This window comes from Littorina saxatilis, linkage group LG12, assembly GCF_037325665.1.
Source record: "Littorina saxatilis isolate snail1 linkage group LG12, US_GU_Lsax_2.0, whole genome shotgun sequence".
NCBI lineage: Eukaryota > Metazoa > Mollusca > Gastropoda > Littorinimorpha > Littorinidae > Littorina > Littorina saxatilis.
Window position 1 is genome coordinate 11,301,999 of NC_090256.1, and position 27,500 is coordinate 11,329,498.

The 27,500-nt window shown below is 40.7% G+C and overlaps 1 protein-coding gene and 1 long non-coding RNA gene across 3 annotated transcripts in view; one reads left to right on the plus strand and one right to left on the minus strand.

The window, feature by feature from the left end:
- The window catches only part of LOC138981247 (endothelin-converting enzyme homolog), a 102,840-nt gene extending 77,166 nt beyond the window's left edge, over positions 1 to 25,674 (minus strand). The window contains exon 1 of the mRNA XM_070354084.1: positions 24,833 to 25,674. Coding sequence (XP_070210185.1) covers positions 24,833 to 24,894 — 62 coding nt within the window. The 5' untranslated portion in view covers positions 24,895 to 25,674. The remainder of the gene's footprint in view (positions 1 to 24,832) is intronic.
- LOC138981244 (uncharacterized) lies at positions 7,184 to 16,238 on the plus strand. 2 transcript variants are annotated; one of them, XR_011460598.1, is made up of 5 exons: positions 7,184 to 7,660; positions 8,148 to 8,243; positions 8,717 to 8,811; positions 9,461 to 9,523; positions 14,818 to 16,238. It is a non-coding gene; the product is annotated as an uncharacterized lncRNA (long non-coding RNA). The 2 variants fall into 2 exon arrangements; XR_011460597.1 differs by lacking the exon at positions 14,818 to 16,238 and adding an exon at positions 9,864 to 9,938.
- Positions 25,675 to 27,500: the final 1,826 nt, after the last annotated feature.

Sequence of the window (27,500 nt, forward strand, 5' to 3'; positions counted from 1 at the left end):
ATGTGAGAGCGCCAGTTAAGTTCATCATCAATTACAACTCCAAGCACACGGTGTTGATGGACTTGAGCAATGCTAACCGTACCATGCATAAGATCAAGGCTCAGAGGCTGTCGCTGGTGTTTTTGTCTTGTGGTTATTAACATGCTTTTTGTTTTCTTAGGATGCAGTGCCATTCTGTTACAATTACACCAATCATTAATATTTGCTATACTTTCTTGGAGTACTTTTCTTATGAGATTTATATCTGTATTACTGCTGTGAAGTGTTGAGTCATCCGCAAAAAGATCAAGTACAGCATTTTCTTGTTTGAGGTGTAATGGTAAATCATTAATGTATAGTCCAAACAGTAAGGGACCAAGGATAGAACCTTGTGGGACTCCACATTTTACAGTGCCTTGTGATGAATATGAACCGTTTAGGTAGACTGCTTGTTTCCTATCTGACAGATATGATGTAAAAAAGGACACAGATGAGCTATTTTGCAGGTAAATAAGTAATTTGTCTAACAAAATAGCGTGATCAACTAAGTCAAATGCTTTCCTGAGATCAAGGAATACCACTCCAACCATTTCACGATTGTTTATTGCTTTTAGCCAGGTATCACAGAGCCGGGTAAGGGCAGTATGACATGAATGTTTAGGACGAAAACCTGATTGATAAGGATGAAAAATATTGTTTTCTTCAACATATTTAAGGAGATGGGTGTGTATATGCTTTTCCAGGGGTTTAGACAGTATAGAGAGAATAGATATCGGTCTGTAGTTGTCAAGGCTATCGGTGTCTTTTGACTTTGGTACTGGAATAACTTTAGCCGTTTTAAACACTGATGGGAAGACATTCTTCCTGATAGAGAGATTGTATACATGGGTTAAACTGTTTACAATATAAGGAAGTGACATTTTTACAATTTGTGAATTAAGATTGTTTGTGTCCATTGTTTTTTTGTTATTTAGTTTAGAAATTAGTGCACCAACTTCAACGACTGTGATTACAGGTATATCAAACGAGTCAGATGGCAAAAGTTTCTCATTACAAAATTGACTGAGTACTTCAGGCACCTTATAGCCAATCTGATCAGAACTGGCTGAGGAATCAAGAACATTGTCGGTCATAGATAGAAAGTAACTATTACAATCATCAGCAGTTATATTAGGATTAATACAGGATGGGGCTTTGCGTGATTTACTAGTCAGTTCATTCATTGCACGCCAAATTTGACATATGTCATTTTTATCTATTATAAGATTTTGAAAATATTTCTTTTTTGCAAGTTTCACCAATTCAGAAATTTTGTTTCGCATTTTTTTGTAAAGTTCAAACTGTTTAATTTTTTTTAGAAAATCTCGAACTAACATAGCATCTTTAATTTCACCTGTCATCCAGTTCGGTACAGTCGAAAATTTAACTCTTTTCCTGCGGATTGGAGCATGTCTGTCAACAACAGATAATAATGTTCTGACAAATAACAATGCAGCTTCTTCAGGATCAAAACAATTTGACACCAATTGGAAATTTGCCAAACTTAAGTCAAGTAAAAACGCAGACTTGTCAAATTTTTTAAAACATCTATACGTGATATAGGTATGACCTTTTGACATTACCTTTGGTCGTTTACACGACCAAGTGCACGTGATCGGTTTATGGTCACTCATGCAAATATTAGATGTTGAAGCATTTAGAACCATGCTATCATTGTTCGTGTATATATGATCCAGAAGAGTTGAAGACATGCTAGTTACTCTTGTGGGCTCTTTTATAAGTTGAGTAATACCTAGCGATTCAGTTTTGTCAAGCCATTGAGACTGGTTTACTAACATGTTAATATTAAAGTCTCCCAATAATAGCATATTACAATTGCACACGTTGACTTTGTCCATCATATCTATAAAGTCATCAAACCATTCATCCGTGCAGGCGGGATTTCTGTATAAGAATCCAACTAGAATAGGAGATGAATTGTTTGGCCTTACTTCTAGCCAAATACACTCTACACTCTGTGGTTCAAGGTCATGCCGGCGTTTTACAACATGAAAACAATCGTTGTGCACATACACACCGATTCCCGTGTGATTTGGATGAGCAGCATCACGTCTTATAAAAGAATAATTCTGAATCTCAACAGAATCATCATTATGCTTTAGGTTTGACAGTCTTGTCTCTGTTAACCCAAGTAGATGAAGCGATGGTGACGTATTGAGAAGTAAACTGACATCATGCAGTTTGTTCCCCAAGTGATATACGTTCACGTGTCCAATTTTTAATCCACTTTTTGAACGCATATTTATACAGAATGAACACAATTAACTTACAAGGTTATTTGAAAAGAGGCAGCTGACTCAGACTCAGGACTTCGGTTAAAACGAAACCGTTTATATCCTAACACAATAACTGATATTGCAAAAAGCGACACAGATGCACACCGCTGGGTTTAAATGGAAGATAGTGCTCTAGATAGTAGATCAAACATTAACTTTTTGTCGAGGGCACTCAGAGCCTCTGATCTCATGCTCTGTTGATGCAGAGACATATGTTCAGGTCTATACAATTCTGGCAGCTGTTGACGTGGCATATTAGGGAAATGGAAGAGAGGAGGTTTTTGTTCCTGTGAGTGCCATCCGAGGTGCTGATCCAGGTTTCTTGCACTGATCCGAGGGTGGGGCTCAGCAAATACATGTACACCCGGTTGTTGGCTGACTCCCGGAGCAGTTGACAATGCCATTACAGGTTGAGGAACTTGACCTGGAGGTTGTTGGTGTTGTGGCGGGCCTGAAGTTTTGGGTCCGTAGTGACGTCCAACGAATGATGCAGTCGCTTGCCTTTGAGGACGTGGTTGGGTCTTATCACACCATGATGATATATCATCGTTTCCTCGTTTTTCTGATCGTCCAACATCATTATGATATTGTCTTGATGTTGTTGAATGTTTGTTTTCAGGGATGTTGCCAGAGAAACTACGCTTGATGTTGATAGCTAAGGCACTTGTCCCTCTGTTGTTGGGGTGTAGAGCATCCCTCATCCATCTTGTTTTGATGTCCCCTCGTATGGTGAAAAAGCTGACGTCATTGTTGACAAGATCAATGTGCTGTTGATGACAGAGCTGCATTAAGTTGTCGTTTGATTCATTTATACATGCTGTGATATGTTCATGTTGATCTCGGTGGGGCAATATTGAAGACATGATTAATCTTGCTTTTGGAAAACAGCGCCGAGAGAAAGAGAGAGAGAGAGAGTAATTATTACCTAATTCCAATTAGTGTATCAAGTGTAATGAATGGTATAAGCAATTGTGTTGTTGTTTATTAAACCAGCCCGATCGGACATAATGGTATAACCTCTGAGGAAGAATACAAAGCAGTACATCAGGAATACGTTGAAATATGAACAGATAATGAATGCAATTCAGCAAATAATGGATATGCATCACATTTTAACACATCGTTATTGCGAATTCTTCGTGACGTGCAGGTAAACGGCCCAGATTAACGTGCAGTGCATACAACTTGAAGTGTCAGACTGAGATAAGGATAAAAAAAAACATAAACACGCGCGCACGAACGGATTAACACTCAGTCACGAAGTTCTGAAAGCCAACACATGCAAGCCACAACACTAACACCAACATCAACCCAGCCCCGACAAAACATGATTGGCAACTGCCCAGTACACCCAGCCACAGCCTGTGTTTTTGGCGTTGGTGGCGGCACTCAATAATACTAATCAATAGCACTTTAACGTAACCTTCATCCCCCACCCTTCTCTTACCGATCCCCGCGACCCCTTTTTCCACTACCCTCGTGTTCCATATATATATACTCTGCTTTCGCAATCGCTTTCGTATTCAAAAGAATAGTTTAACATATTTGGAATATATGCCTTTGGTTCTGAGCTGGTTTGGCATGAAACAACACGGCACTTGTATATATATTATATACTAGATGAATACCCGCTTCGCCGGGTACCCGACTTCGCCGGGAAGACTGAGTAGAGCCGAATACCAACCCGGCTTCGCCGGGTACGAAGAAAGGGAGATAAACGCGCAAAACACTGGAGAAGATAAGGAAGAGTTACTTGGAATGGATGTACAGAAAAACGAAAATCGGTTCAGCGCTGCGCGCTGAGAGCACGTGTTGAAAATTTTCATCGACCAGATTGTGTTTTGGGTCTACCTGAATATGCCCACCAAATTTGAAGCAGATCCATCGAGAACTTTGGCCGTGCATCGCGAAGTGACCGACAGACAGACAGACAGACAGACAGACAGACACAGACAAGCCGTATATAGATATATAGATGGGCTAATATTTAACAAGTCGCGTAAGGCGAAAATACTACATTTAGTCAAGCTGTGGAACTCACAGAATGAAACTGAACGCACTGCATTTGTTCACAATGACCGTAGTCCGCCGCTGTGCATAACGGAGTGAAACTGACGAGCCTGTTCAGCGCGGTAGTTGTTTCGCCGTGCTGCACATCACGCTTTTCTGTACCTCTCTTCGTTTTAACTTTCTGAGCGTGTTTTTAATCCAAACATATAATATCTATATGTTTTTGGAATCAGGAACCGACAAGAAAGAAGATGAAATTGTTTTTAAATCGATTTCGGAAATTTGATTTTGATCATAATTTTTATATTTTTAATTTTCAGAGTTTGTTTTTAATCCAAATATAACATATTTATATGTTTTTGGAATCAGGAAATGATGTAGAATAGGATGAACGTAAATTTGGATCGTTTTATATACCAAACAAAATTATCACAATTTTCAGATTTTTAAATGACCAAAGTCATTAATTAATTTTTAAGCCACCAAGCTGAAATGCAATACCAAAGTCCGGCCTTTGTCGAAGATTGCTTTACAAATATGTCAATCAATTTGATTGAAAAATGAGGGTGTGACAGTGCCGCCTCAACTTTTACAAAAAGCCGGATATGACGTCATCAAAAGTATTTATCGAAAAAATGAAACAAAGATCTGGGGATATCATTCCCATGAACTCTCATGTCAAATTTAATAAAGATCGGTCCAGTAGTTTAGTCTGAATCGCTCTACACACACACACGCACAGACACACACACACACACACACACACACACACACACACACACACACACACACACACATACACCACGACCCTCGTCTCGATTCCCTCTCTATGATAAAACATTTAGTCAAAACTTGACTAAATGTAAAAAGAAGACAACAATATTCGATTCTTATTTTCTTTTTTGTGTGTTGCTCGAGCAGCAATTCCTCTGGTATCCCCAAATGTCCCGGCGTCTCCCGAGAGGCATCGTAGCAGACTGTTATGATTTGATTGACTTGATTTATCGCCTGCAAAGTCTCGCTCGGATTACACGGGTCTCGGCGAGCCTTCGTTTCGCAACGAGATTGCTGGTCCGGCTGTTGTTGCGTCAACTCTGTGTGTATGTGTCGGGCGCGGGGGAGGGGGGTCTCTGTGTATGCGTCACAGTGTATGTGTGTGTCGGGGGTGTTGTGTACATGTGTGTCTATGTATGTGTGTGTATGTGTGTGTGTATGTGTTTGTGAGGGTGTGAGTGTATGCGAGGTGGGGGGGGGGGGGTGTTCGCTATGTAAATGTCGCTGGTGCTGGTGACGTTCACGACAGCTATTGTTTCTGTGTTGGGCAATGGCAGCGTATCGCTCTTGCTGTCGATTCAGCGCTTTTCATATGGAAACCCCGGCCTCATCGGTTCAAATGACGGGTCAATAATTTAGAACTTCTTTATGTTCACAGGTCCCCTTGTGAGCCGCTTTCTGTCGTTTTAAGCTTTGAAAGGAGTGTGGCGCGTACTTTATGCATTTACTTATACATATAAATAAAAGAGAGTGTCTGTCTGTGTGTGTGTGTGTGTGTGTGTGTGTCTGTCTGTCTGTGATCGCCAAAGCTCCGAGAAGGGAGGGGGCAGGAAGACGATGTCGTGCATGTGCACTCCTGTGACTGTGAAGATGTGCACCTGACCACCACCGCCGCTGCCGACACGATTGCAAAACTGAAGAGAATTCTCATGCCCTCGTATATATATAAAACAAGATGTAAGTGTGTCTGTCTGTGGTCACCATACCTCAGATATGGCAAGAGGTAGGAAAAAGATAGCATGCATGCACACTGCCTAGGAGCCGCAGATGTGCACCTGGGTTTTAGTTTCTTGATTCATTGTTTCCTTTCTCAGATGATGGACCTCCCATTTATTGAATACAGCCCATATAGTGCAAGACCAGTCCTGTGCCTACTGTTCACCTGTAGCAAGCACATAATGCCAGGCATATTAGAGACTCTGTATGGCTCCTATAAGGGTAAGAAATGAAGAAATAAAATGAACTGGACAGTTCCAGAAATTTCTAGAAGCTAAGGGAGGTAACTCTTCCTTTGTTAATCCATGGACAGGAGGTAACTCCTATCATACCAACACACCGCATATTAAGATGTAGCATGATCAGTTGAACCTGCTGGTCAATTCTCTGGAATTTTCTCAAGAAAGGGAGGTAACTTATTCCATAAAAACCCTGTAAGTAGGAATTGAATATATATTGCGACACTCTCAGTGGGCAGCACATGCCTTGCAATGCTTTTGAGGCCACCCCGGGAGAAGCCGGGCCCTGAATGCTAGTACATAAATAATGCTAAAATGATCCCAAAAACGATCCTTATACAATCATTGTTAACAGTACTGGTTGGTCCGGTGTCAGAATAATGTGACTGGGTGAGACATGAAGCCTGTGCTGCGACTTCTGTCTTGTGTGTGGCGCACGTTAAATGTCAAAGCAGCACCGCCATGATTAGGCCCTTCGCGGTCGGCTGGGCGTTAAGCAAACAAACAAACAACAACATTGTTAACAGTGTGTTCAAAAATATATATTTAAAAGTTTGCGGTCCCAGTTTGTTAATTTATTTTTTCACAGCAGAAATTAGGTCCGAACCACTAATTTTCCTAAAACTGTGGTTTCAAATATAATAATAATAAAAAACGCTCGCGCTGGACCCGAGTACTCTTCAGACTGGCTCGCTCAATAAATATAAATGTTTGGAATGTCTGTGGTGTGAATGTTGGTTTCTGACCAGAAATGCAGATCTATCTCTGGCCGATTCATAGATTCAACCTACAAACTGCGACCTCATCTGTGATCAGATGGCCAAGCAATGCGTGAAATATTTTATTCTAAAGCCTTAAGGCTGTTCTTAACCAGACGAACCTTTGGTTCGCGAACTAGGTTCGTGGGGTTCGGCGAACCTCAAGACTGGTTCGGCGAACTTGTCTTGGTTCTTAACCAGACGAACCTGAGTTTTCGAACTAGGTTTGGGAGGTTCGGCGAACTAGGTTCGGGGTTTGCAAGTCATGTCTTGGGAACCTTGAAGATCGGGCCGAACCTTTGACTCTTCTGCCAAGGAGGAAGACAAATTATTGAAAAACTGAATCTCAATGGCGGACGAAATCACCCAAGTCAAAATTACATTTTCTGAGATTTTATAAAAACAACGCTTGAACGAAAAGGTAGAATGGTGACTTCCGTTCGATTTCAAGTTAAGCTTTTCACTTTTCCGAGCAAGACAACCGCTGAGAGTGAAAAAACGCCGCTGTTCGACTTCGAAATTTCCAGTCGTAGACGACCTTCGCTTCTGCAGCATTGTGTTAGTGCAGGTGAGGCAGTGTTACTCATTTCGCTGAGCTCGTTTTCGTGTTGTTGTGCATTAGGATCATCTAGTATGATATGAATAAAAGCAGGAATGACTTCGGCATGTAAACGCATTGATTTTGTCGAAATCAGCACAGCAGTAAGCTAGATTCTTTCTGCTCAATTTGTTTAATTTTTTTCTTCAAAAGTTTATGACTTTGATTTTGATTGTTTGTTTATCTCATCGGCACAACATCCATCAGGCAAAATATCAATATGTTGAATGATAACGTTGAGATAAGGAAGTTCACACATTTATCTGCTTGCAACAACAATCGCAAGGACAGATCTATCTGCTTCGTTGACTGCTAGATTTTCATTGAATTTCCCAAGTAATGATGATCTCGTTTTCAATTAGATCTGGACAGTGTTTGTGTTCTTAGATTCATGATTGACCATGCAGGCTGATTGAGATCATAACATTGTGTTTGTTTGTGCTGGTGCAATGTGCAGATCAATGGCCCGGACCGCAGGATGACCCAGTGATCAATACAACTTGCGTTCACCACTCAACATTGTCTTCCACCTAACTCAAGGGCAAAAATAAAGGTACATGGTGGTGAAATCATTGTGCAATTTATGTCTGTGAAGATCAAGATAGTTGTTAGCACTAACTGATCATGCTTATTATTATCAAGTTACATACACACTCCGCCCCAGCTCCACCCTAAACCCATAACAACACTCTCCAGTCCAACTACCCCCACCCTTCCGTGCAACATATGTTGCCGTCTGTACCTTGTTTGTGGTTATGGGGAGTGCTCAAATAGTTCCATAACTGTTAATATAAATTAAAAGTACTGAGAGTTTCATTTTCCATTGCTCTTCCCCTTCCTCACGTCACAGTACACACTCCCTTTGCCCCATCCCCCACCCCCTCTCTCTTTCTATGCTCTCTTTTTTCTTTTACTTCTTCTTCTCTTTCTCTCTCTCTCTACCTGTATAAATCAGCTCTCTGGTTGTTGCTTCTGTAAGTGTAATGTAAAGTTCTACATCTCTGCATTTGTATTGTCATTTTTCAGAATGCCCTTGTAATAACTTCAGCGTCTGCCCATGGAGTCTATATAGGTCAAAGTCTCAAATGTGATGTGATCAAGAGGATGCCGCAATGATCCAGGTAATATTGCAAATACTCAAACTGATCTAAAAGCAGAAGCATAACGTGATCCACAAACATTTCTGCTTAAACATTACAGGGTTACAGTACACCCAGAAAAACAGCTGGATGTTAGTGCATAATTATCTGCAAGTGCAAGCAACATCGACCCTCTCCCCCTGCTCTTTTTCCATCAGCAAGAGCAACATTTATTTTCATGTACAACTTTTCTAGTGCCTCTTATGTTGTATAACTGTTGATATTTAAATGAAGCAAGTGTTTGTTTTCAATGGCACTGCATTTCCCATGCACACACACACACACACACACACACACACACACACACACACACACACACACACACACACATTCGCATTGTCTCTGTCTGTCTGTCTGTGTCTGTCTGTCTGTCTCTCTCTGTCTCTCTCTGTCTCTCTCTGTCTCTGTCTCTGTCTCTCTCTCTATTTCTCTGTTTTTACATAAGTAATTTTGATCACTTGCACTTCACTGGGATTTAGTTACTGAATCAGTCATTCAGTGAGAGTGTTATGTAGAGTAAGAGTATTGAGTCTGCTGCTGCTGCTGCTGTTGTTCTTACTCATTACTGTTTTTCCTCTCTGCATAATTCTTGTTCTCCCTTAAATTGCTGGTGTTATTTTCATCATTACAGTATCTGTCCATTGAGTCTGCGTCTGAGCTGTGATGGGACCAAAAAGATTCCAGAATGAAAGAGGTAACTTTTACTGATCTTTATTTAGTTTATGGAGAAGTTGGTTCACATAATGCATTACAGAGTTGCTGCCTTTTTAGATATATTAAACATTGTACCAGTCATTACATGATCAAACTGTGTTAGCCACCCCACCTTCCCCGGTTCCCAGCTATCCTTCTATCCCCGCCTCTAAACCCCCACCCCAATCCTTCCATCTCCCCCAAATCAAATTTACTGACACAACACTGATTTTCATTTTACCTTATTTAAGTGTTCTTTGAATAAAATTATATAGCCTGTTGCTGCTGCAAATGTTGTTGTGACTGTTCTTCCTCAGTGTATATTTTTTTCGTTTCCTCAGAATGCAGTTCTCCCATGCACCACAGCGTCTATCAATGGAGTCTACAATATTGTCTGGGATGTGATTTGAGCAAGACAGACCTGTTTACCCCCCCAAATGAAAATCAGGAATGCAGCTGGTACTTTTCCGTAATTTGAGGCATCTTTGAGTAATCTTTTTTTATCAACCATAAACCAGCTCGAAAACGATTAAACGACACGTTTATTCGCGCGCTACCATGCAAAACAAGTACAAAATTGATAACCATGTTTAACAGTATTGTACTACACACACAGAAGCTCGATGACACACACACACAAACACTGACACGACACCTGATATATAATATGCAAGTTAACTAAGACAAGTTTACTTTATCTAAAAAAAACAAACCCACAGTAGGAGCAAGAGAGCTAGAGGGGGGGGGGGGGGGGTACAACCTGGGGTCCAGGGCTTGGGGGGGTCTGGCTGAAGAATTGTAGCTATTTTATTAACAATTTGTAGCCTGTCCTTGATTTTAAACATGATAAATTGGTGTCAGCAGCCACTCATTATTTCTTTTAAAGTTAGTATTAAATAATGGCAATTTATCTTCATTGATATCTGCTCCCGACAACAACAATTTCACAGACAGAAAATGTCTTTAGTTTTTTTTTCCCACAGACTGAATTTTGTTTTGTTTTTTTGCTTTTTTGACAGCAAGGGGGGGGGGGTCCGGAACCCCTGTAACATCCCCCACCCCCACCCCTCCGCCCTTGGACTAGTTACAGTCAATTGAAGATGCATGACTGTGAACAAAACCACCTTACATTCTGTCACCAGTCATGATAACTCTCTCCAGAAGCTACCTTTAATTTTAGAGGACCGATTCGTTTAATTCATTTAAACATTATTTTTGTTGTAAGTTTTTCGATTTAAAGAACTGTGATCTTTGCTATTATTGGAGAAATATTAATGGAGATCAGTTTTAGGCTCAGAAAGACTTGAATTTCGGCAACAGCCAAGTAACTGATGAGCGCGACCATAGACCTACATCTATGTCTCTGGCGCGACTGACCGTAGTGAGAGATCGGTTCGCAGGTCTGAGAGATTCTGTGGAAGTAGAGACCTAGGTCAAATAAACTCGATGCGAAGCAGGCTCATGTTTTGCCAAACATAATTTCGTGTTTTTGTTTGTTTCCATGTTCATTTGTGTACTGCATTTTGTTAAAACTAATGCTGCGTCTAACCTCGGGACACGTGCCGCGACGTGACTCGTAACTGACTAGCTTTGTTGTTGCACTCATCTCAAGTTGATCACCAAAATGAATGTGGTTCGTTCTTCTTAAACTTCACCAGACACCGCCACTTGACTTAATAGTTTTGCCGATATTTCTGTACAACTTTCGCTTTTTTGGTTGGCATTTCGTCCCCACAGAGATCGGCCTTATATTACCCTTCGGACCAATGTCGATCTCAAATCCGCGGAATCCGACAAATACCTTGCTATGCACATGCGCAGAAAAGGCTGTTTCGGTCAGCCTTGAAATCACAGTCCTGGTGACTACAATTTCGACTTCGAATTTTCACGCACAAAAAAGGTTCTCTCGACCGGAATTTCCGGAATTTTCGGTAGTATTCCGTAATACCGGAATTTAGACCCCAAATCCGTAATAATTCCGGACAATCCGGGAGGGTAAACAGGTCTGGCAAGAGCATGTCAGAATGATCAAGGTAACTTTTTAAACACACAGAACTGATCAAACTGTAGAATTCAAGTACACAATTTCAGATGTTTTCAAATGCATAACATACTGCAACAGTCAGGGTCTTTCTCCACATAAAGAGTGTGAGGTTTTCTTGGTAAAATTGCGATTTTTGTCGCTATGCGCAGAGTGCGACCTTTTTATTTGATTTTTGTACTATAAAGGCAGATATTCAAATAAAAGAAAGTCTTGCATGGGGAGGAAGGAATATGCATGAGGCTTTTGACAAGACAAACTGTCCTTATTAGAGCCTAAACATACGTTCCTTACCGTTAGAACCAAAATGTCAGACATCATAGATGCTCCAATTAAACAAAAGAAGGGCATCCTTTTACTTAAACATAATTATACACTGTACCGCACATTAATAACCTGGTTGTGTTCTGTGGCAGTGCATAGTGGGAACCTTTTTGCTTAATGAATTTCACATGTGTCTGTAACTTGAATCTCCACCAAAAGAAGCTGGACGTAAAAAGGGGTGTCTAAAAAAAAGCGCCATATTTCCTTTTTGATCTTTTTTTTTTTCGCAGTCAAAAATGTGATTAAAAAGAAAATAGGGAGGTTTTTTTACCATGCTGTATAGTCTTTTTTTCCCATGCAAAAACGTAGACAAACATGTGGTGTCAGATATGCTGGGTAATATGATGAGGAACGTATATATTTAAAGGCCCAGTCCTTATTGTGAAAGCAGTTCTGATCAGCTGGAATTTGATTAATTGGTTGTTGTTGTTGGTTTTTTAATTAAATGAATTCGCAAAAAGGAAAACAATTTTTTTTACTGTTCACACAAAGCACTTGTAGATAGTTGGTATGTGCCGCATGTCAGGGGTGGTCTTATTCAATCAATCAATATGAGGCTTATATTGCGCGTATTCCGTGGGTACAGTAAATTTTTTCTAAGCGCAGGGATTTTTATTTTTTTTATTTTTTTTATTTTTATGCAATTTATATTGCGCACATATTTAAGGCGCAGGGATTTATTTATGCCGTGTGAGATGGAATTTTTTTAAACAATACATCACGCATTCACATCGGCCAGCAGATCGCAGCCATTTCGGCGCATATCCTACTTTTCACGGCCTATTATTCCAAGTCACACGGGTATTTTGGTGGACATTTTTATCTATGCCTATACAATTTTGCCAGGAAAGACCCTTTTGTCAATCGTGGGATCTTTAACGTGCACACCCCAATGTAGTGTACACGGAAGGGACCTCGGTTTTTCGTCTCATCCGAAAGACTAGCACTTGAACCCACCACCTAGGTTAGGAAAGGGGGGAGAAAATTGCTAACGCCCTGACCCAGGGTCGAACTCGCAACCTCTCGCTTCCGAGCGCAAGTGCGTTACCACTCGGCCACCCGGTCCTAATACATACAGGTAAACTGACAGGTACTTTTCCACAGTGGAACCCCCCTTTCAGACCCATTCATTTCAGACTTCCTCCTTTTTAAGATCTTGCTTCTTTAGATGTTCTGTGACGGGTGAAGTGGCGCGCAGTGGTAAGACGTCAGCCTCCTAATCGGGAGGTCGTGAGTTCGAATCCCGGTCGCTGCCGCCTGGTGGGTTAAGAGTGAAGATTTTTCCGATCTCCCAGGTCAACTCATGTGCAGACCTGCTTAGTGACTTAATCCCCTTCGTGTGTACACGCAAGCACAAGACCAAGTGCGCACGGAAAAGATCCTGTAAACCATGTCGGAGTTCGGTGGGTTATGGAAACACGAAAATACCCAGCATGCCTACTCAACGAAAGCGGAGTGAAGCTGACTATGCTCTCAGAGTATAGTGTGGGGAACCCAAATGGGCAAACGAGCTCACACGTCACCAGAATTTCTGGAACGCTGAAGAAGAAGAAGATGTTCTGTTCATAACCTGTAAATTACCCCCATTTTTAGACCCCTTCCATTTTAAGACTTGATTTTCTCACATTTTTTAAGGTCTTAAAAGGGGTTTCCCCTGTACTCCTAAAAAACCCTGACCCACAAAGTAATTTAATTATAACTGCTGTAATCGTTCCTTCCGTGTGCTATTATCTGTGGGGTTTTTTTTTCTCCTGTGTTGTCTCATCCTCTGTGCGCCCTGAAAGAGACCTCCGGGTCGAAATTGCCGTACCTTGTCTTAAGCTTATCCAGCTGTGATCCCGCCTTCGTATTAATGTGAGGGCAGTACCTTTTTTAAACTTTCAATATTGACCGTACGTTTTGCATAAAACACCAATAATGAATTAAAAATACATCAGAAAATTATTTCCTCACTATACACAATAACCCCTCATTTAAAGGCTGACAAAGTCCTACTTAATTAGTTTACTTACTTTCAGGGCTTTTCCCATCGTTGCGGGGATGTATAAATTAAGCTTCCTGCAAAGTTTTAGGTTTGAAGTCCTTACCAATTACAAGAAATAATCAATTCTTAATAAAGTTTATTGCTATCTTTAGAAACAGTTCTCCAGGGCTTGGGCTATTTTTAGACCGTCAACACAGACAGTACAGCTTCGTCAATCCCCGCGTGAAGGAAATCGCTCACCTTCCACGTGCAAAACGTAGTGATATTGACATTCCAGATTAGCGCGGTAGCGTATTGTGCTAAGCAGGAAAGCGCGCTTTTCTGTATTCTTGTTAACTTCGCAATTTCCGAAAAACATCCACTTTCACTTTGAGACTGTTCTGTTTACATTCGACACTATCAACACCCCTTTGCAATACTGAAATATTTTTTTCTGTGTTCGAAAGCTTCAGCCAATCGTTATTATATCCCCTTAGGTACAGTTTTATAACATTATTGGCACATGTAAACAATAGGAATTAATTAATGAACGCTACGAAAAGGGCAGCCTTTAACCTATGAACTTGCAACTGTGTTGACCTGTGTAATGTAACATAGACCACCACCATCTCTCTCTCTGTCTCGGTCTCTGTCTCTCTCTCTCTTACACCCCTTACCTGTTCGCAAACCTTTACCCAAATGTATGCTAAATGTATATACAATACAAGACAAGACAAGACATGGCAAGACAAGACAAGTTAGGAAAAGGTTGCCAGTAGGCCAATAGAGGGATGACAAGACAAGACAAGGCATGACAAGACAAGACAGGACAGGACGTACAGGGACCAAAAAAAAAAGAAAGAAAAAAAGAAAGATAACTAATTCGGTCAACAGATGTTAAAGAAATAAGCATTTGTTTGGGTTGAAATGTTTGGGTGTCACCCTGTATATATTTGTATTTTTGCAGGACAGGGTCGAGTTGTGATGATGTCAGGGCGACTGAAGACACACCAACAAGTATTCTTCGGAAGTGTTTGGAACACAAATGAACATTATTTCATAATAAAAAGGCGGCTGACATTGATGTTCATATCGGTTCATGTTCATATTCTCAGCACAGACGTGTGCTTAGAAATCTGATGTTTAAGAACAAGAGACAACCCTGAAAAAAGCCTTATGAAATATGGTTGGAGCTGGATCAAAAGTGTGTGTGTGTGTGTGTGTGATTGAAGGGCAACATTTATAAATGATGAGACAGAAAGCTAAAGCACATCCTTTTATCGTACGTTCCATATCGTCCTCCTACTTTAAATGCTTGCTAATACAGACGTTCTCCAAGAAAATGTCTATCCAGTAATGTTTTGTTTATCGCAATGAAAGCTTTTTTTTGAGAAGAATGAAGAGGAATCAAATTTTTAAAAAACAAAAAAACAAGACAATTGAATTGCTCAAAACGTAAAGAAACAGGATGATTTTGGTTCAGTAGTACTATTTGTAGACCCTTAAAGCAATACATCCACAAAGGATTCCAGTGTATCAGTGCAAATAGAAAATTTCTGATATAACTTGAAAATTAAAACAGACTGAATTGTGATAAAAAGAACCAAAATACCGAGTAGTTTTTTTTTTAGGTCTCCCTCTTCACTCAATCCCCAAACTCATATTCTGTACCGAAAAGAGCTCAAACACACACGTGGACAGACAGACACGCACACACACTTTGGTAAACATCATGTATGCTTCTCGACTCTGCTGATCCACAATTAGAAATATCGCTATCATCATTTATTTTTGGTCACCGTCTTTCCCTTTTCACAGGCAAGTTTTTTTTGTGTAGCATTTCCCATAGAACCCCGATGGCTCCACGGTAGACACAATGATCAGTCCATACCAGTCATGTTATTTTCTCGAATCAATTTATAACCTTTAACCCAGGAGGGTAAATGACATGGAAGGCTTCGGGTAATCTTGAACTTTAATGTGTTAAATTCATAGCTCATAATTCAGAGGCATTCAAGCCTCCAAATTTGGAGAACCTGCACTTGTAATCATAACAAGTCTTTTAGATCCCTTTAAAGTCACGGAATGAACTCCGATGAACTGTGCGAATCATAGCGTACTCTGGTACGAATGCATTTTGTTTACATGCGTCAAAGAAGGAATTATCCGTGTCAGCGGACAGGGGAGGCAACTTTGTCGTGTAATTGAAGTCCCTTGGTTGACAACCTACGCCATTTTCGCCGATCAAACAACCAAATTAATTAATTATGCTTAGGTTTGGAGCTTAATCCGTCAATTAATTTCATGATAAATGTTCTTGGGCTTGATTACAGGTACTTGGATCTAAAATAAGTAAAGTATGCCACTCGATTCTGAGCTATGAATTTAACACACTAAAGTTCAAGATTACCAGGCTTCGTGCAGCATGATCAAGTCGGAAGGAGAGACCCAAATCGACAACCAGCACGGAGTTACCACTCAATCGGTGATTTCGTCTTGGAGGCAGCCATTTTTGGAAGGGGAATAACTTACTTGCTTTTGTTGTCGACTCGGAGTGAGCTCCCCTCGTTTGTCGGCGATCCAGGTTTCGTGTCTTAACTGGACGAACTAGTCCTTGAGTTTGCCGAACAAGTTCACCCAGTTAAGACACAAACCATGGTTCGCGAACCTTAGTTCGGCGAACCAATGGTTCGTCTGGTTAAGAACAGCCTTTATGGCTCGTTTCGACAAGCATTAAACGGATGAAATTAACCACATGCAGTTTATTCTTCAGAAAAATGCACACAAAAAAATGGGTTGGGTTCGGTGATTTGTACATAAACGTCTTCCTCGCGATAGATTCGCTTATTATTTTGTCTTATGAAGCCGTCATCAACACGAACACAATGATTGCAGAAGCAAACTCTGTACCTACACGACCGAGACACAAGACTGATTATTTCACAGCTGCAATGTGAATAGAGAACAAAGATGTTTTGGGTAAGCTTACTCACGTCAGGTCTTCACTGACAAGCTAGGAACAGACGGAAAATTCCGAACAAAAGTAAATGACGTCAAAGTCTCTTTCGCTTTGCGTGTAACTTTGTCATGACGTATTTTTGTGTGACGCGTTCGGCTGTTCTATCAGCTCAATGGCTGCGTGTTGCCCCGCCGGTGTGAACTCCTCCTACGGCCAAGTCGTTTTTGTGGTTTATTTCGCATTTAGGTCCAAGGTAACATTATATGAAGTTTTAATACGATCAATCGGACCTATTATCAAGTTAGTGTATCAACTTTTGAACGAACTGCGCCCAGTAGTTTCCCAGCCGAAATAAGCTGTTAAGTCGAAACAGACACACACACAGACAGACACACGATTAAAGTCTGCTGAGCCCAAGTACTAGCGTACTCGGGGATAATAATAATAATGTTGTATATATATATATATATGTTTTATATACTTGCCATTTACATATTTAATATACATGTTGAAGGATGAATGATGATACATAGTAGACGCATGCATGTTATTGATTAAAAGCCCCACAATGATGTGCTTGGCAAAAAAAAAAAAAAAAAAGTGCATCAGTTCAGTAAATGAATGGTTTCCGAATTATTATTTCAAGGCAACAACAATCGGAATCGAAAACGTGTAGGGTTAAGAACGTTCTTACCATATGTAAAACTTATTACCAGCCTGCCTCATGCGTGCAGACGAGCAAGTTTTGTTTTAGAAATGAGACTGCAGTTCAGTGGTTCGATTGCCCTGGCCGCCTAGCAGACGACATAAACCCCGCAGCAAATTAACATGTTAGGTAAATGTGAACAAACAAACGATGGGGATAAAATACGTGTTGAGTTCAGAGCATTCTTACCGTTCATATATAGTACCAGACTCCCCGATGAGTGAAGATACAACACGAGTAACATACCACATTTACTTTGAAAATGTGCTAACCGTGGCCTTGGAGACAATTCAAGGGGCAACACTCTGCACAGTCAATCTGTCGAAGCTCGATGAAGGTTTCGAATCGCAAATAACTAAGAGCACAGTCCTTTCTCTGAGTTTAAATGAGGTCTGTATGAAAGATCATAACTTTTTAGCTTTAACGCCAACAGAAATTAAAACAAGAGTTTGCGTGTGACGAAAGCACGACACACTTGAGACAGCCCACACAAAAGTAGATCTGACACAAACCTGACCACACAGTTACGCCTATAATAATAATAATAATAATAAGAAGAACATTTATATAGCGCTAAATCAAAAACTTTCGTTAAAAAGGCTTGCTCTAAGCGCTTGACATCTAAACTAAAACGTCATTCACACTCTTTACAAAGATGTACAAGAACTTCATGTCACACTCTTTCATTCAGTATAGCACCATTCACACAGTTGTTATTCTGTACAAGACAATAAGTTAGTCTAACATTTAGAATGTTCATAAGATGAAAACAAGAGAAAACCAGACTGATTAAAACAACTGCTTAGTGCTAACAAAGCATGAATCTTAATGATAACGTAATACATGTTTAACTGTTAAGACCATAAAAAACCTATATGCTAAAATAACTTCGAACTTTTAAGAACTTCTTATAAAATACACAGCACATCTAGATAAACACCAGAATGATAAAACAAAAGGCAACTCGTTAAAACTATTAAATGCATCAATGTCTAAAACACGAAAGACTCAAATATAAGATACACAATTCTCTAGAATTGTTTATTAAAACTGAAACCGACCTGCTCAAAGTAAACCATACCCACCCCGCGTTTTGAATCTTCTTTTTTCTCTGGCGGTACTGACAATATCGTTATTGAAACAATCCCAGTGCACTAAGGGATTTATAGAGCAAATCTCGAAAATAATTATTGAACTCAGCGCTATGCGCTTCGTTCAATAATGAATTTTCTCGATTTGCTCTATAAATCCCTTAGTGCACTGGGATGTCTCAATAACTTAAATAATAATAATAATAGGTTTGGAAAGGGGGGAGAAAATTGCTAACGCCCTGACCCAGGGTCGAACTCGCAACCTCTCGCTTCCGAGCGCAAGTGCGTTACCACTCGGGCACCCAGTCCAGACACGCACATATCTCACTACAAGGCGACAAAATATATGGTTGTAGTCCAGAAAAGCCCTATTGTTGTTGAACGATGTTTAACAATTTGTGTTGAAGGGGGGGATATGTCTCTTTGTGAGAAAAAAAACCCACCCACCAAGGACACTGATACGGTTGAGAGCCAAAATTAAGCATTCATCCGCTCCTCCAGTTGTTGACCGACAGCGTCTTTATTAATTGTGTATGCGTTTGCTTGCAATTATTTTTTTGTTTTTACTGATAATGTTTGTTGCTGATATTTGTTTTGCTGTTTCGTCGTGGTAGTGGTGGTGTGGAGTTGGTGGTAGTGGGACTGGTTATGCAACGCCTTTACACCCCAACCTCACACACTGAAAAATAAAATAAAAGAACGCGATGGTACAATTTCCTTCATTGGGTCCATGCAGAAGCCTATCATATAAATACTGAGTAGGTGTTTTTGAGCGCTTTGAGCAAGTTTAAACCCTGAATACACGCGCTTTATGAATGTTATGCATGTTATTATTATTTGTCTACGTTTTTTTCTGCACTGTTTACCAACATAGCATATTAATCCATTTTTGTAAATGCACAACCATAGGAATTGTGTTTCAATCACTCTATAGCAACAGAGACAAGTTGCATACACATCAGCCTTTCTTTTATAATATCAAAATAACATGTAACGGTCGATATGTTCATTCAGATGTCAAGACCCCAACAACGTTAACATTTTCAGTTGGTTTGAACCGTCGATGAACACCTGCTGTGACACTCCGAAACAGAAAAAGAAGAACCGTCGATGAACACCTGCTGTGACACTCCGAAACAGAACAAGAAGAACCGTCGATGAACACCTGCTGTGACACTCCGAAACAGAACAAGAAGAACCGTCGATGAACACCTGCTGTGACACTCCGAAACAGAACAAGAAGAACCGTCGATGAACACCTGCTGTGACACTCCGAAACAGAACAAGAAGAACCGTCGATGAACACCTGCTGTGACACTCCGAAACAGAACAAGAAGAACCGTCGATGAACACCTGCTGTGACACTCCGAAACAGAACAAGAAGAACCGTCGATGAACACCTGCTGTGACACTCCGAAACAGAACAAGAAGAACCGTCGATGAACACCTGCTGTGACACTCCGAAACAGAACAAGAAGAACCGTCGATGAACACCTGCTGTGACACTCCGAAACAGAACAAGAAGAACCGTCGATGAACACCTGCTGTGACACTCCGAAACAGAACAAGAAGAACCGTCGATGAACACCTGCTGTGACACTCCGAAACAGAACAAGAAGAACCGTCGATGAACACCTGCTGTGACACTCCGAAACAGAACAAGAAGAACCGTCGATGAACACCTGCTGTGACACTCCGAAACAGAACAAGAAGAACCGTCGATGAACACCTGCTGTGACACTCCGAAACAGAAAAAGAAGAACAAAAGATGGGGACATTGATTGGTAAATGTATTGATCTTTAAAACACACGGATAACGTTAACTGCATCTAAAACACAACTAGGGGAGTAGGCCTACATTCATTAAGACTTAGGCCCTACAGTTCTTATACATACATATTTATAAGCAAGCTGTGAAGGAAAATGGGAGGATGTGGGAGCGAGGGAGAGGAGGCAGAAATCAAGAGAGAGAGAGAGAGAGAGAGAGAGAGAGAGAGAGAGAGAGAGAGAGGGGGAGGGAGAGCGAGAGAGAGAGAGAGACAGACAGACAGACAGACAGAGAGAGAGAGAGAAAGAGAGAGAACAAGAACAAGAACAATTATTTATAGAGATAGACAGAGAGAGAGAGAGAGAGAGAGAGAGAGAGAGAGAGAGAGAGAGAGAGAGAGAGAGAGGGGGAGGGAGAGCGAGAGAGAGAGAGAGACAGACAGACAGACAGACAGGTAGAGAGAGAGAGACAAACAGACATACATACAGACAGTCCGACGGACGGACGGACGGACAGACAGACAAATAGAGACAGACACACAGACAGACAGAGACAGCGACAGTCAAAAAGTGACAGAGGGAGATAGTGATGGAGATTCAGACAGAGACAGACAGACATAGGCAGAGACATAGAAACAGAGACAGAGACAAGGACATAGAGACAGAGAGAAGCCAGGAAAAAATCCACGCCTTAGGACAGTCACCATGAACTATCGATTACATTTCATCTTTTCAAGGTGTTCCTACCCAGACACCGTTAAAATCGATGATTGGAACCTCCCGCTACTAAACCTCTTTCAGTCATTGGAGAGTTATTACAACTTGCTCCAGGCAGCAGAAGCATACATACTTGAATGTGGTATTTGCACGAGGGGAATCAATGGAAAACAGAAACTATAACTGGCTCGACATGGAAAGCATAGCTATTACGCACGCGCATTATTAAATGTATCGTATTTGCACTTGCAGATTCATGAAGCATAACGCATAACGCTTTAACGCTTAAAGCATAACGCTAAACTGTCTCTAAAGGTGAAAGAAATCGCGGTTCAACACTTGTCCTCTATCGAACTCTATGTACACAAAGAATCCATTGTTAGTGTCACTTACGAAAGACAGGGCATGCAATTCAAACGCTCCGAACATAAAACCTCCCAACATAGTCATGACATAATAGCAAGATTTACATCAGCACTTTTCAGGACGTGTACGGGAACGTGTACGGGTAACGTCATCAAATCTAGTTTTTACGTCACGCGTTTACCAAGATCTGCAGTTTTGGTGGGAGCAAAACAACGTATGCATTTGGAAAATTGGAGAAAAAAGTGAGTCATGGGTGACGCAATATCTACACGTACACGTACAGGTCTTTGCTACACGTTCGACCATCTAGAACACTGTATTAACGTCAAAGAAGCCTTCTTTCCCGTGTACATATCTCCCAAGCTACCACGTATCTGGCACGTTATTTGTACTGTTTGACACAGCTGAATTCAGCACACAAAATCCCCTACCAACAAGGAAAACAGCCAGTCTGCCGATGAAGTAAACTCCCCAACAGATAGTGATTGTGATAGTGTATGATATGGGGTACACGTGAAGGATTGCATCTGTACAAAACGCATTAACTTTGCGTGTGTGTGTATTTATTATTATTGAAATGAGATCCGCTCCCCTCAAATATCGGCGCTCCAAGTCTTCTTCATCATGGACTGGGTGGCCGAGTGGTAACGCACTTGCGCTCGGAAGCGAGAGGTTGCGAATTGCGTGTTTGACCCTGGGTCAGGCCGCAATTTTCTCCCCCCTTTCCTAACCTAGGTGGTGGGTTCAAGTGCTAGTCTTTCGGATGAGACGAAAAACCGAGGTCCCTTCGTGTACACTACATTGGGGTGTGCACGTTAAAGATCCCACGATTGACAAAAGGGTCTTTCCTGGCATAATTGTATAGGCATAGATAAAAATGTCCACCAAATACCCGTTTGACTTGGAATAAAGGCCGTGAAAGGTGAATGCTCGCCTAATAGGCTACTGAGCTTCACTGGCCGATGTGAATGCGTTATATATTGTGTGTAAAAAATGTCTGTTTGTCTGTCTGTCTGTAAAAAATTCCATTTCAAACGGCAGAAATTAATATGTAAGCGCCTAGGGCTATATCTAGATTAGGCGCATAAAAATGATCACAATAATAATAATAATAATGTTTTCTCCTTGTTCCCTTATTCCTATTTGTGTTCTCTCGTGCCCTTTTCACACCTTCTGTATTACCAACCCCCCCCCCCCCCTCCCCGTTTCTGTTTGTTTGTGTATCAGGTTTTTCTGTTTTTATCGTTTCCTGAAAGGAGGTAATGTACTTAGCCCGCCATCATGTTTACCTTTGTTTTGTACTTACTATGATTGCTTAAAATAAGCATTATATGCTTGAGTTAGTAATCGTAAATCCAGGCATTGTTTCTTGTCATGATAAACATTGAATACGGTTTTGTTTAAACCAAGGAATGTATCTTCAAAAGGCATAATCATTCACTCGGCTCACCATCTCAGATCTGGACAGACTTTTACGTGGGATTAGAACATCCTTCCGAATTGACACATATCCAAAAACAACAGCCCGGGTGCCTTCTGGTGTGTGCAGAGTGGGATTTTATATGAATTAATTTGCATAGCAATGAGATAGCTACTGGCTGCTGTGTTATCTCTGCTGTGGGGAAAGGATGGGGGCTGAAAATAGCCTGAAGCTAGAGCATCAGAAATGACGCCCTTTGAACAGCCGTGATATACTATAGTCTTCTCCAATGACGGGTGGTAAGACGTCGGCCTCCTAATCGGGAGGTCGTGAGTTCGAATCCCGGTCGCTGCCGCCTGGTGGGTTAAGTGTGGAGATTTTAACGATCTCCCAGGTCAACTTATGTGCAGACCTGCTTGTGACTTAACCCCCTTCGTGTGTACACGCAAGCACAAGACCAAGTGCGCACGGAAACGACCCTGTAATCGATGTCGAAGTTCGGTGGGTTATGGAAACACGAAAATACCCAAAATGCCTACTCAACGAAAGCGGAGTGAGCTGACTATGCTCTCAGAGTATAGTGTGGGGAACCCAAATGGGCAAACGAGCTCACACGTAACCAGACACATTCTGGAACGCTGAAGAAGAAGAAAAAGTCTTCTCCATTGTAAAGGCCTGGCCACATCTGAGACCTTGAGCCCAACTGTTTACATGGGAAGGACTGTGCCTTTAACATAAAGGTATCCTGAACAATTAAGTCAATATTAACCTCGCTTTGACACCGGCTGTGACAACTTATTGAAAACAAATCGCAGCCTCCGGGCATGCAGCACATAATTATTATTGACAACGTTTTATAAGCCTTCATGGTAATCTTCTTAGAGACATCGTTTGAATCGATGGCGATATCATTCAGCCAATACACCGTGAACCTTTTTCAATCAATGAAAATAAGATATCCCGTCTCTTTCTATGCAATAGGACTAATGACTTTAAGCTAACAGAAAAAAAAACGATAGCTTTTTTTCTTTTTATTGTGTAAATACAGACAACGAACACATGAAAGAAGAAACAACATAGATTTTACTTTTTTTTCTTTCTTTTTAAAAAGAAATTGTGTTCATATTAGCTGATGTTATATGTATCGGACACACCATAAATCAGGTACTATAAAGAAACATGCACAGGCTCTCTTCAAGCAAACTTAAACAGCCTGTTAAGCTTATTCGCTGCAGTCACGAATCATATTTAGAGAACAAACATTATGTTTTCAAACAGCGGCTATTTTTGCATCGGCTCTTAACCATCAACCCGTCCTCGAATGGTTGACCTTTTCCTGAGATAATGTCCAACCTCGGAAATATTTGCATTTACCATAGGTCAGTAAACAATACAGACACACATTATCTTAACAAGGCGGGACAGGAAAATACATGCTATTATAGTATAAGACGGTACAACGCAGTACGAACAGTCAGTTTATTAAAAAAACAAACAAGACAAGACAGAACAAGACAGGACATGACATAAGAGAACAAGACAAGACAAGAGAAGACTAGACAGGGCAGGACCGTGCACACCAGATGGCACATGCCAAGACAAGACAAGACAAGACAAGAACAATACAAGGTACAACCACACACACACACCCACACACACACACACACACACGCACACACATACACACACACACACACATACGCACACGCACACACACACACACACACACACACACACACACACACACACACACACACACGCACGCACGCACACATACACACACTTAACGCTGATCATCTTCTTCAACCACAATTGAACTCGCTTCAAAGTTTCAACAGCACAGCCACACTTTCGATCCATGCCTCATGATTATACTTCACTCCATGCCTCATGATTATAGGCCTACTTCACTCCATGCCTCATGATTATACTATACTCCATGCACGCAAGACTTACAGGGCTTCCACCTCTGAATCCACGGCGTCCACATCGCCGGTCAGCGACATGGCCATAGCCATCGTGAGGGTCACTCTCCGATCGCCACACTGCTCTGTGACACCTGGACACACCTTTGTCTTTCCGCTCCTCCCGATCCCACAGGGGATGGCATGCACAGGTGAAGTCCGGGCACTCACACACACACACACACCCACACACACGGAGCTTTATGCTCACGTCAGTTATGTCTTGTTCACATATCGCTGTTTGAGAACTTACATGTGGCCTTGGCAAAACATTGTCAAAGAGTCTTATGTAGAGTATTGTATTTCGGTGAAGTTTCTACGCCCTCGGGGACATTTTGGTACGCTGGGCATCGATTCCACTGTCTGCCTGGTATTGGCATCGCTTGCAAAAAGGATGCTAATATTGGAATAACGCAGTAGCAGTTAGTGTATACCAGAATCAACTTGATGCAGCTGCAGGCGCTTCTGACTTAATGATTTTTTTGAGCTGACTATTTTTTTGTTTGTTCGCGGTTTCGGTTTCACTACACTTACTTTATTTAAAGATGCCTTCCTTCTGGTGTAAACCATGTATAACAACTGTATCACCACTGACCTGCAACGGGACATCTTTTGCCTTAAAAATCAATCTCCACGCCAACCACAGATCCCTTCCTATCCGCGTACACATCTGGTAAACCACAACAGGCATGCCCCGACTTTTACTGACATTAGATAACCGCATGCACCCTTCTACATAAACTGACATCAAACATCTAAAGCTTGGCTGCAATAACTCTACGAGATCAGGATTTTTGTTCAATTTGTTTAGTGTTTTAATCGTTTTGAAACGTGTTATCTATTCATTTATTTGTGTATCTGTTTATTTATTTTTTTTTTTTCTGCTGAATGAATTTCACAACTGACACCTGTGTCACTCTGCCAAAAAAAGAAAAGAAAAAAAGAAAAGCAATTACCAAGAATGTTACACTTTGAGCAGCAAGGATGTAGGTTGTTAAGATATATATGTGTTAGCCAATGTGAAAAAGTGCTTTTATTCCAAGCCAAATTCTGAGAAACAAAGGGAAGTACACACGCTAAATACATAGGACATGTGCAATGTTTGTAAAAGACAGCAATGCGGATTAAATATCCTGGCGTCTTAGAGAATAACCAGCATTGAAATGAAAAAGCGATTGCAATCCTTTCCAAGTCCAAGCCTGGACAGATACCAGATGGCTTACAAGGTCGTAAACATGGACAAGACGATGTCTTTAGGGCTGTGTGGTTGGCGTGGACATTGCTCAGGCAAGCGATTTTTCCCTGTCAGGGTTCTGTTGAATGACATTAATGTGTTTAACACTACAAAGTATAGGTGTAAACAAAATATCAGTAAAAACAGTTTTTGGTTTCAGTGGTAGTTTATCACTACAAAGTAGGTGTTAACAAAATATCAGTAAAAACAGTTTTTAGTTTAGTGGCAGTTTAACACTACATGATAAGTGTGAAAAACATATCAGTAAAAAATAGTTATTGGTTTCAGTGGTAGTTTGACACTACATAGTAGGTGTAAAAAAAATATCAGTAACAACAGTTATTGGTTTCAGTGACAGTTTAACACTACATAGTAGGTGTGAAAAAAACATCAGTAACAAAAGTTATTGGTTTCAGTGGCAGTTTGACACTACATAGTAGGTGTAAAAAAAAATATCAGTAACAACAGTTATTGGTTTCAGTGACAGTTTAACACTACATAGTAGGTGTGAAAAAACATCAGTAACAAAAGTTATTGGTTTCAGTGGTAGTTTGACACTACATAGTAGGTGTGAACAAAATATGAGTAAAAAAAAGTTATTGGTTTCAGTGGTAGTTTAACACTACATAATAAATGTGAAAAAAATATCAATACAAAAAGTTATTGGTGTCAGTGGCAGTTTAACACTATAAATTATAGGAGGTGTGAAAAAAATATCAGTAAAACTGTTATTGGTTTTAGTAGCAGTCTGTGCACGATGGACATAGCAGTGGAAAATGATGAGATAATAGAGATTTCCGATCATTACTGCAAACTGCTGAAATACAGGAGATAGTTGTTATTCCCTAACATTGCTGCAGGATAATTATTGTGCACCAAGGTGGCTCTTAGTTCAAAACAACGTTCAACTTATTCAAAAATCGATACGTTTTAAATTCTAGAAATGTAAACTGCTGTTGTCATAAACACCTGCAGTCTTGTTTGTATTCACGGTTATGATCTGAGCGTTAAGGCTGTTCACACGACTGAAGCATATATCTTTGCATCTGCTGCTGACAGGGAAAAAATGCAAACGTCTAATTATGATCGATATAAGTTTGATGTACATGCACGTGGATTATGCTGGAATCTAAATGATTTATCAGTGCAGCTTGTCGGCGAACGCTTCGCATACTTCGTTGAGTCTACGTACAGAACGCCTGATACTGACATCAACAGATGCATTTTCTTGGCTTCTTTATCAAAGTGCTGTGGTTTTTACTGCCTCTACACATGAACCGATAGTTGGTTAAAACCAAAACAGAATTCCACACCATTTCAAAACTGTTATGATGCTACGTGTGAAAAAAAACGTCAGCTCAGAGCCACACACTGTTTGTGTGTGCTTATACACATATGAAAACATGAGTCCTGTGCACGTTATCCG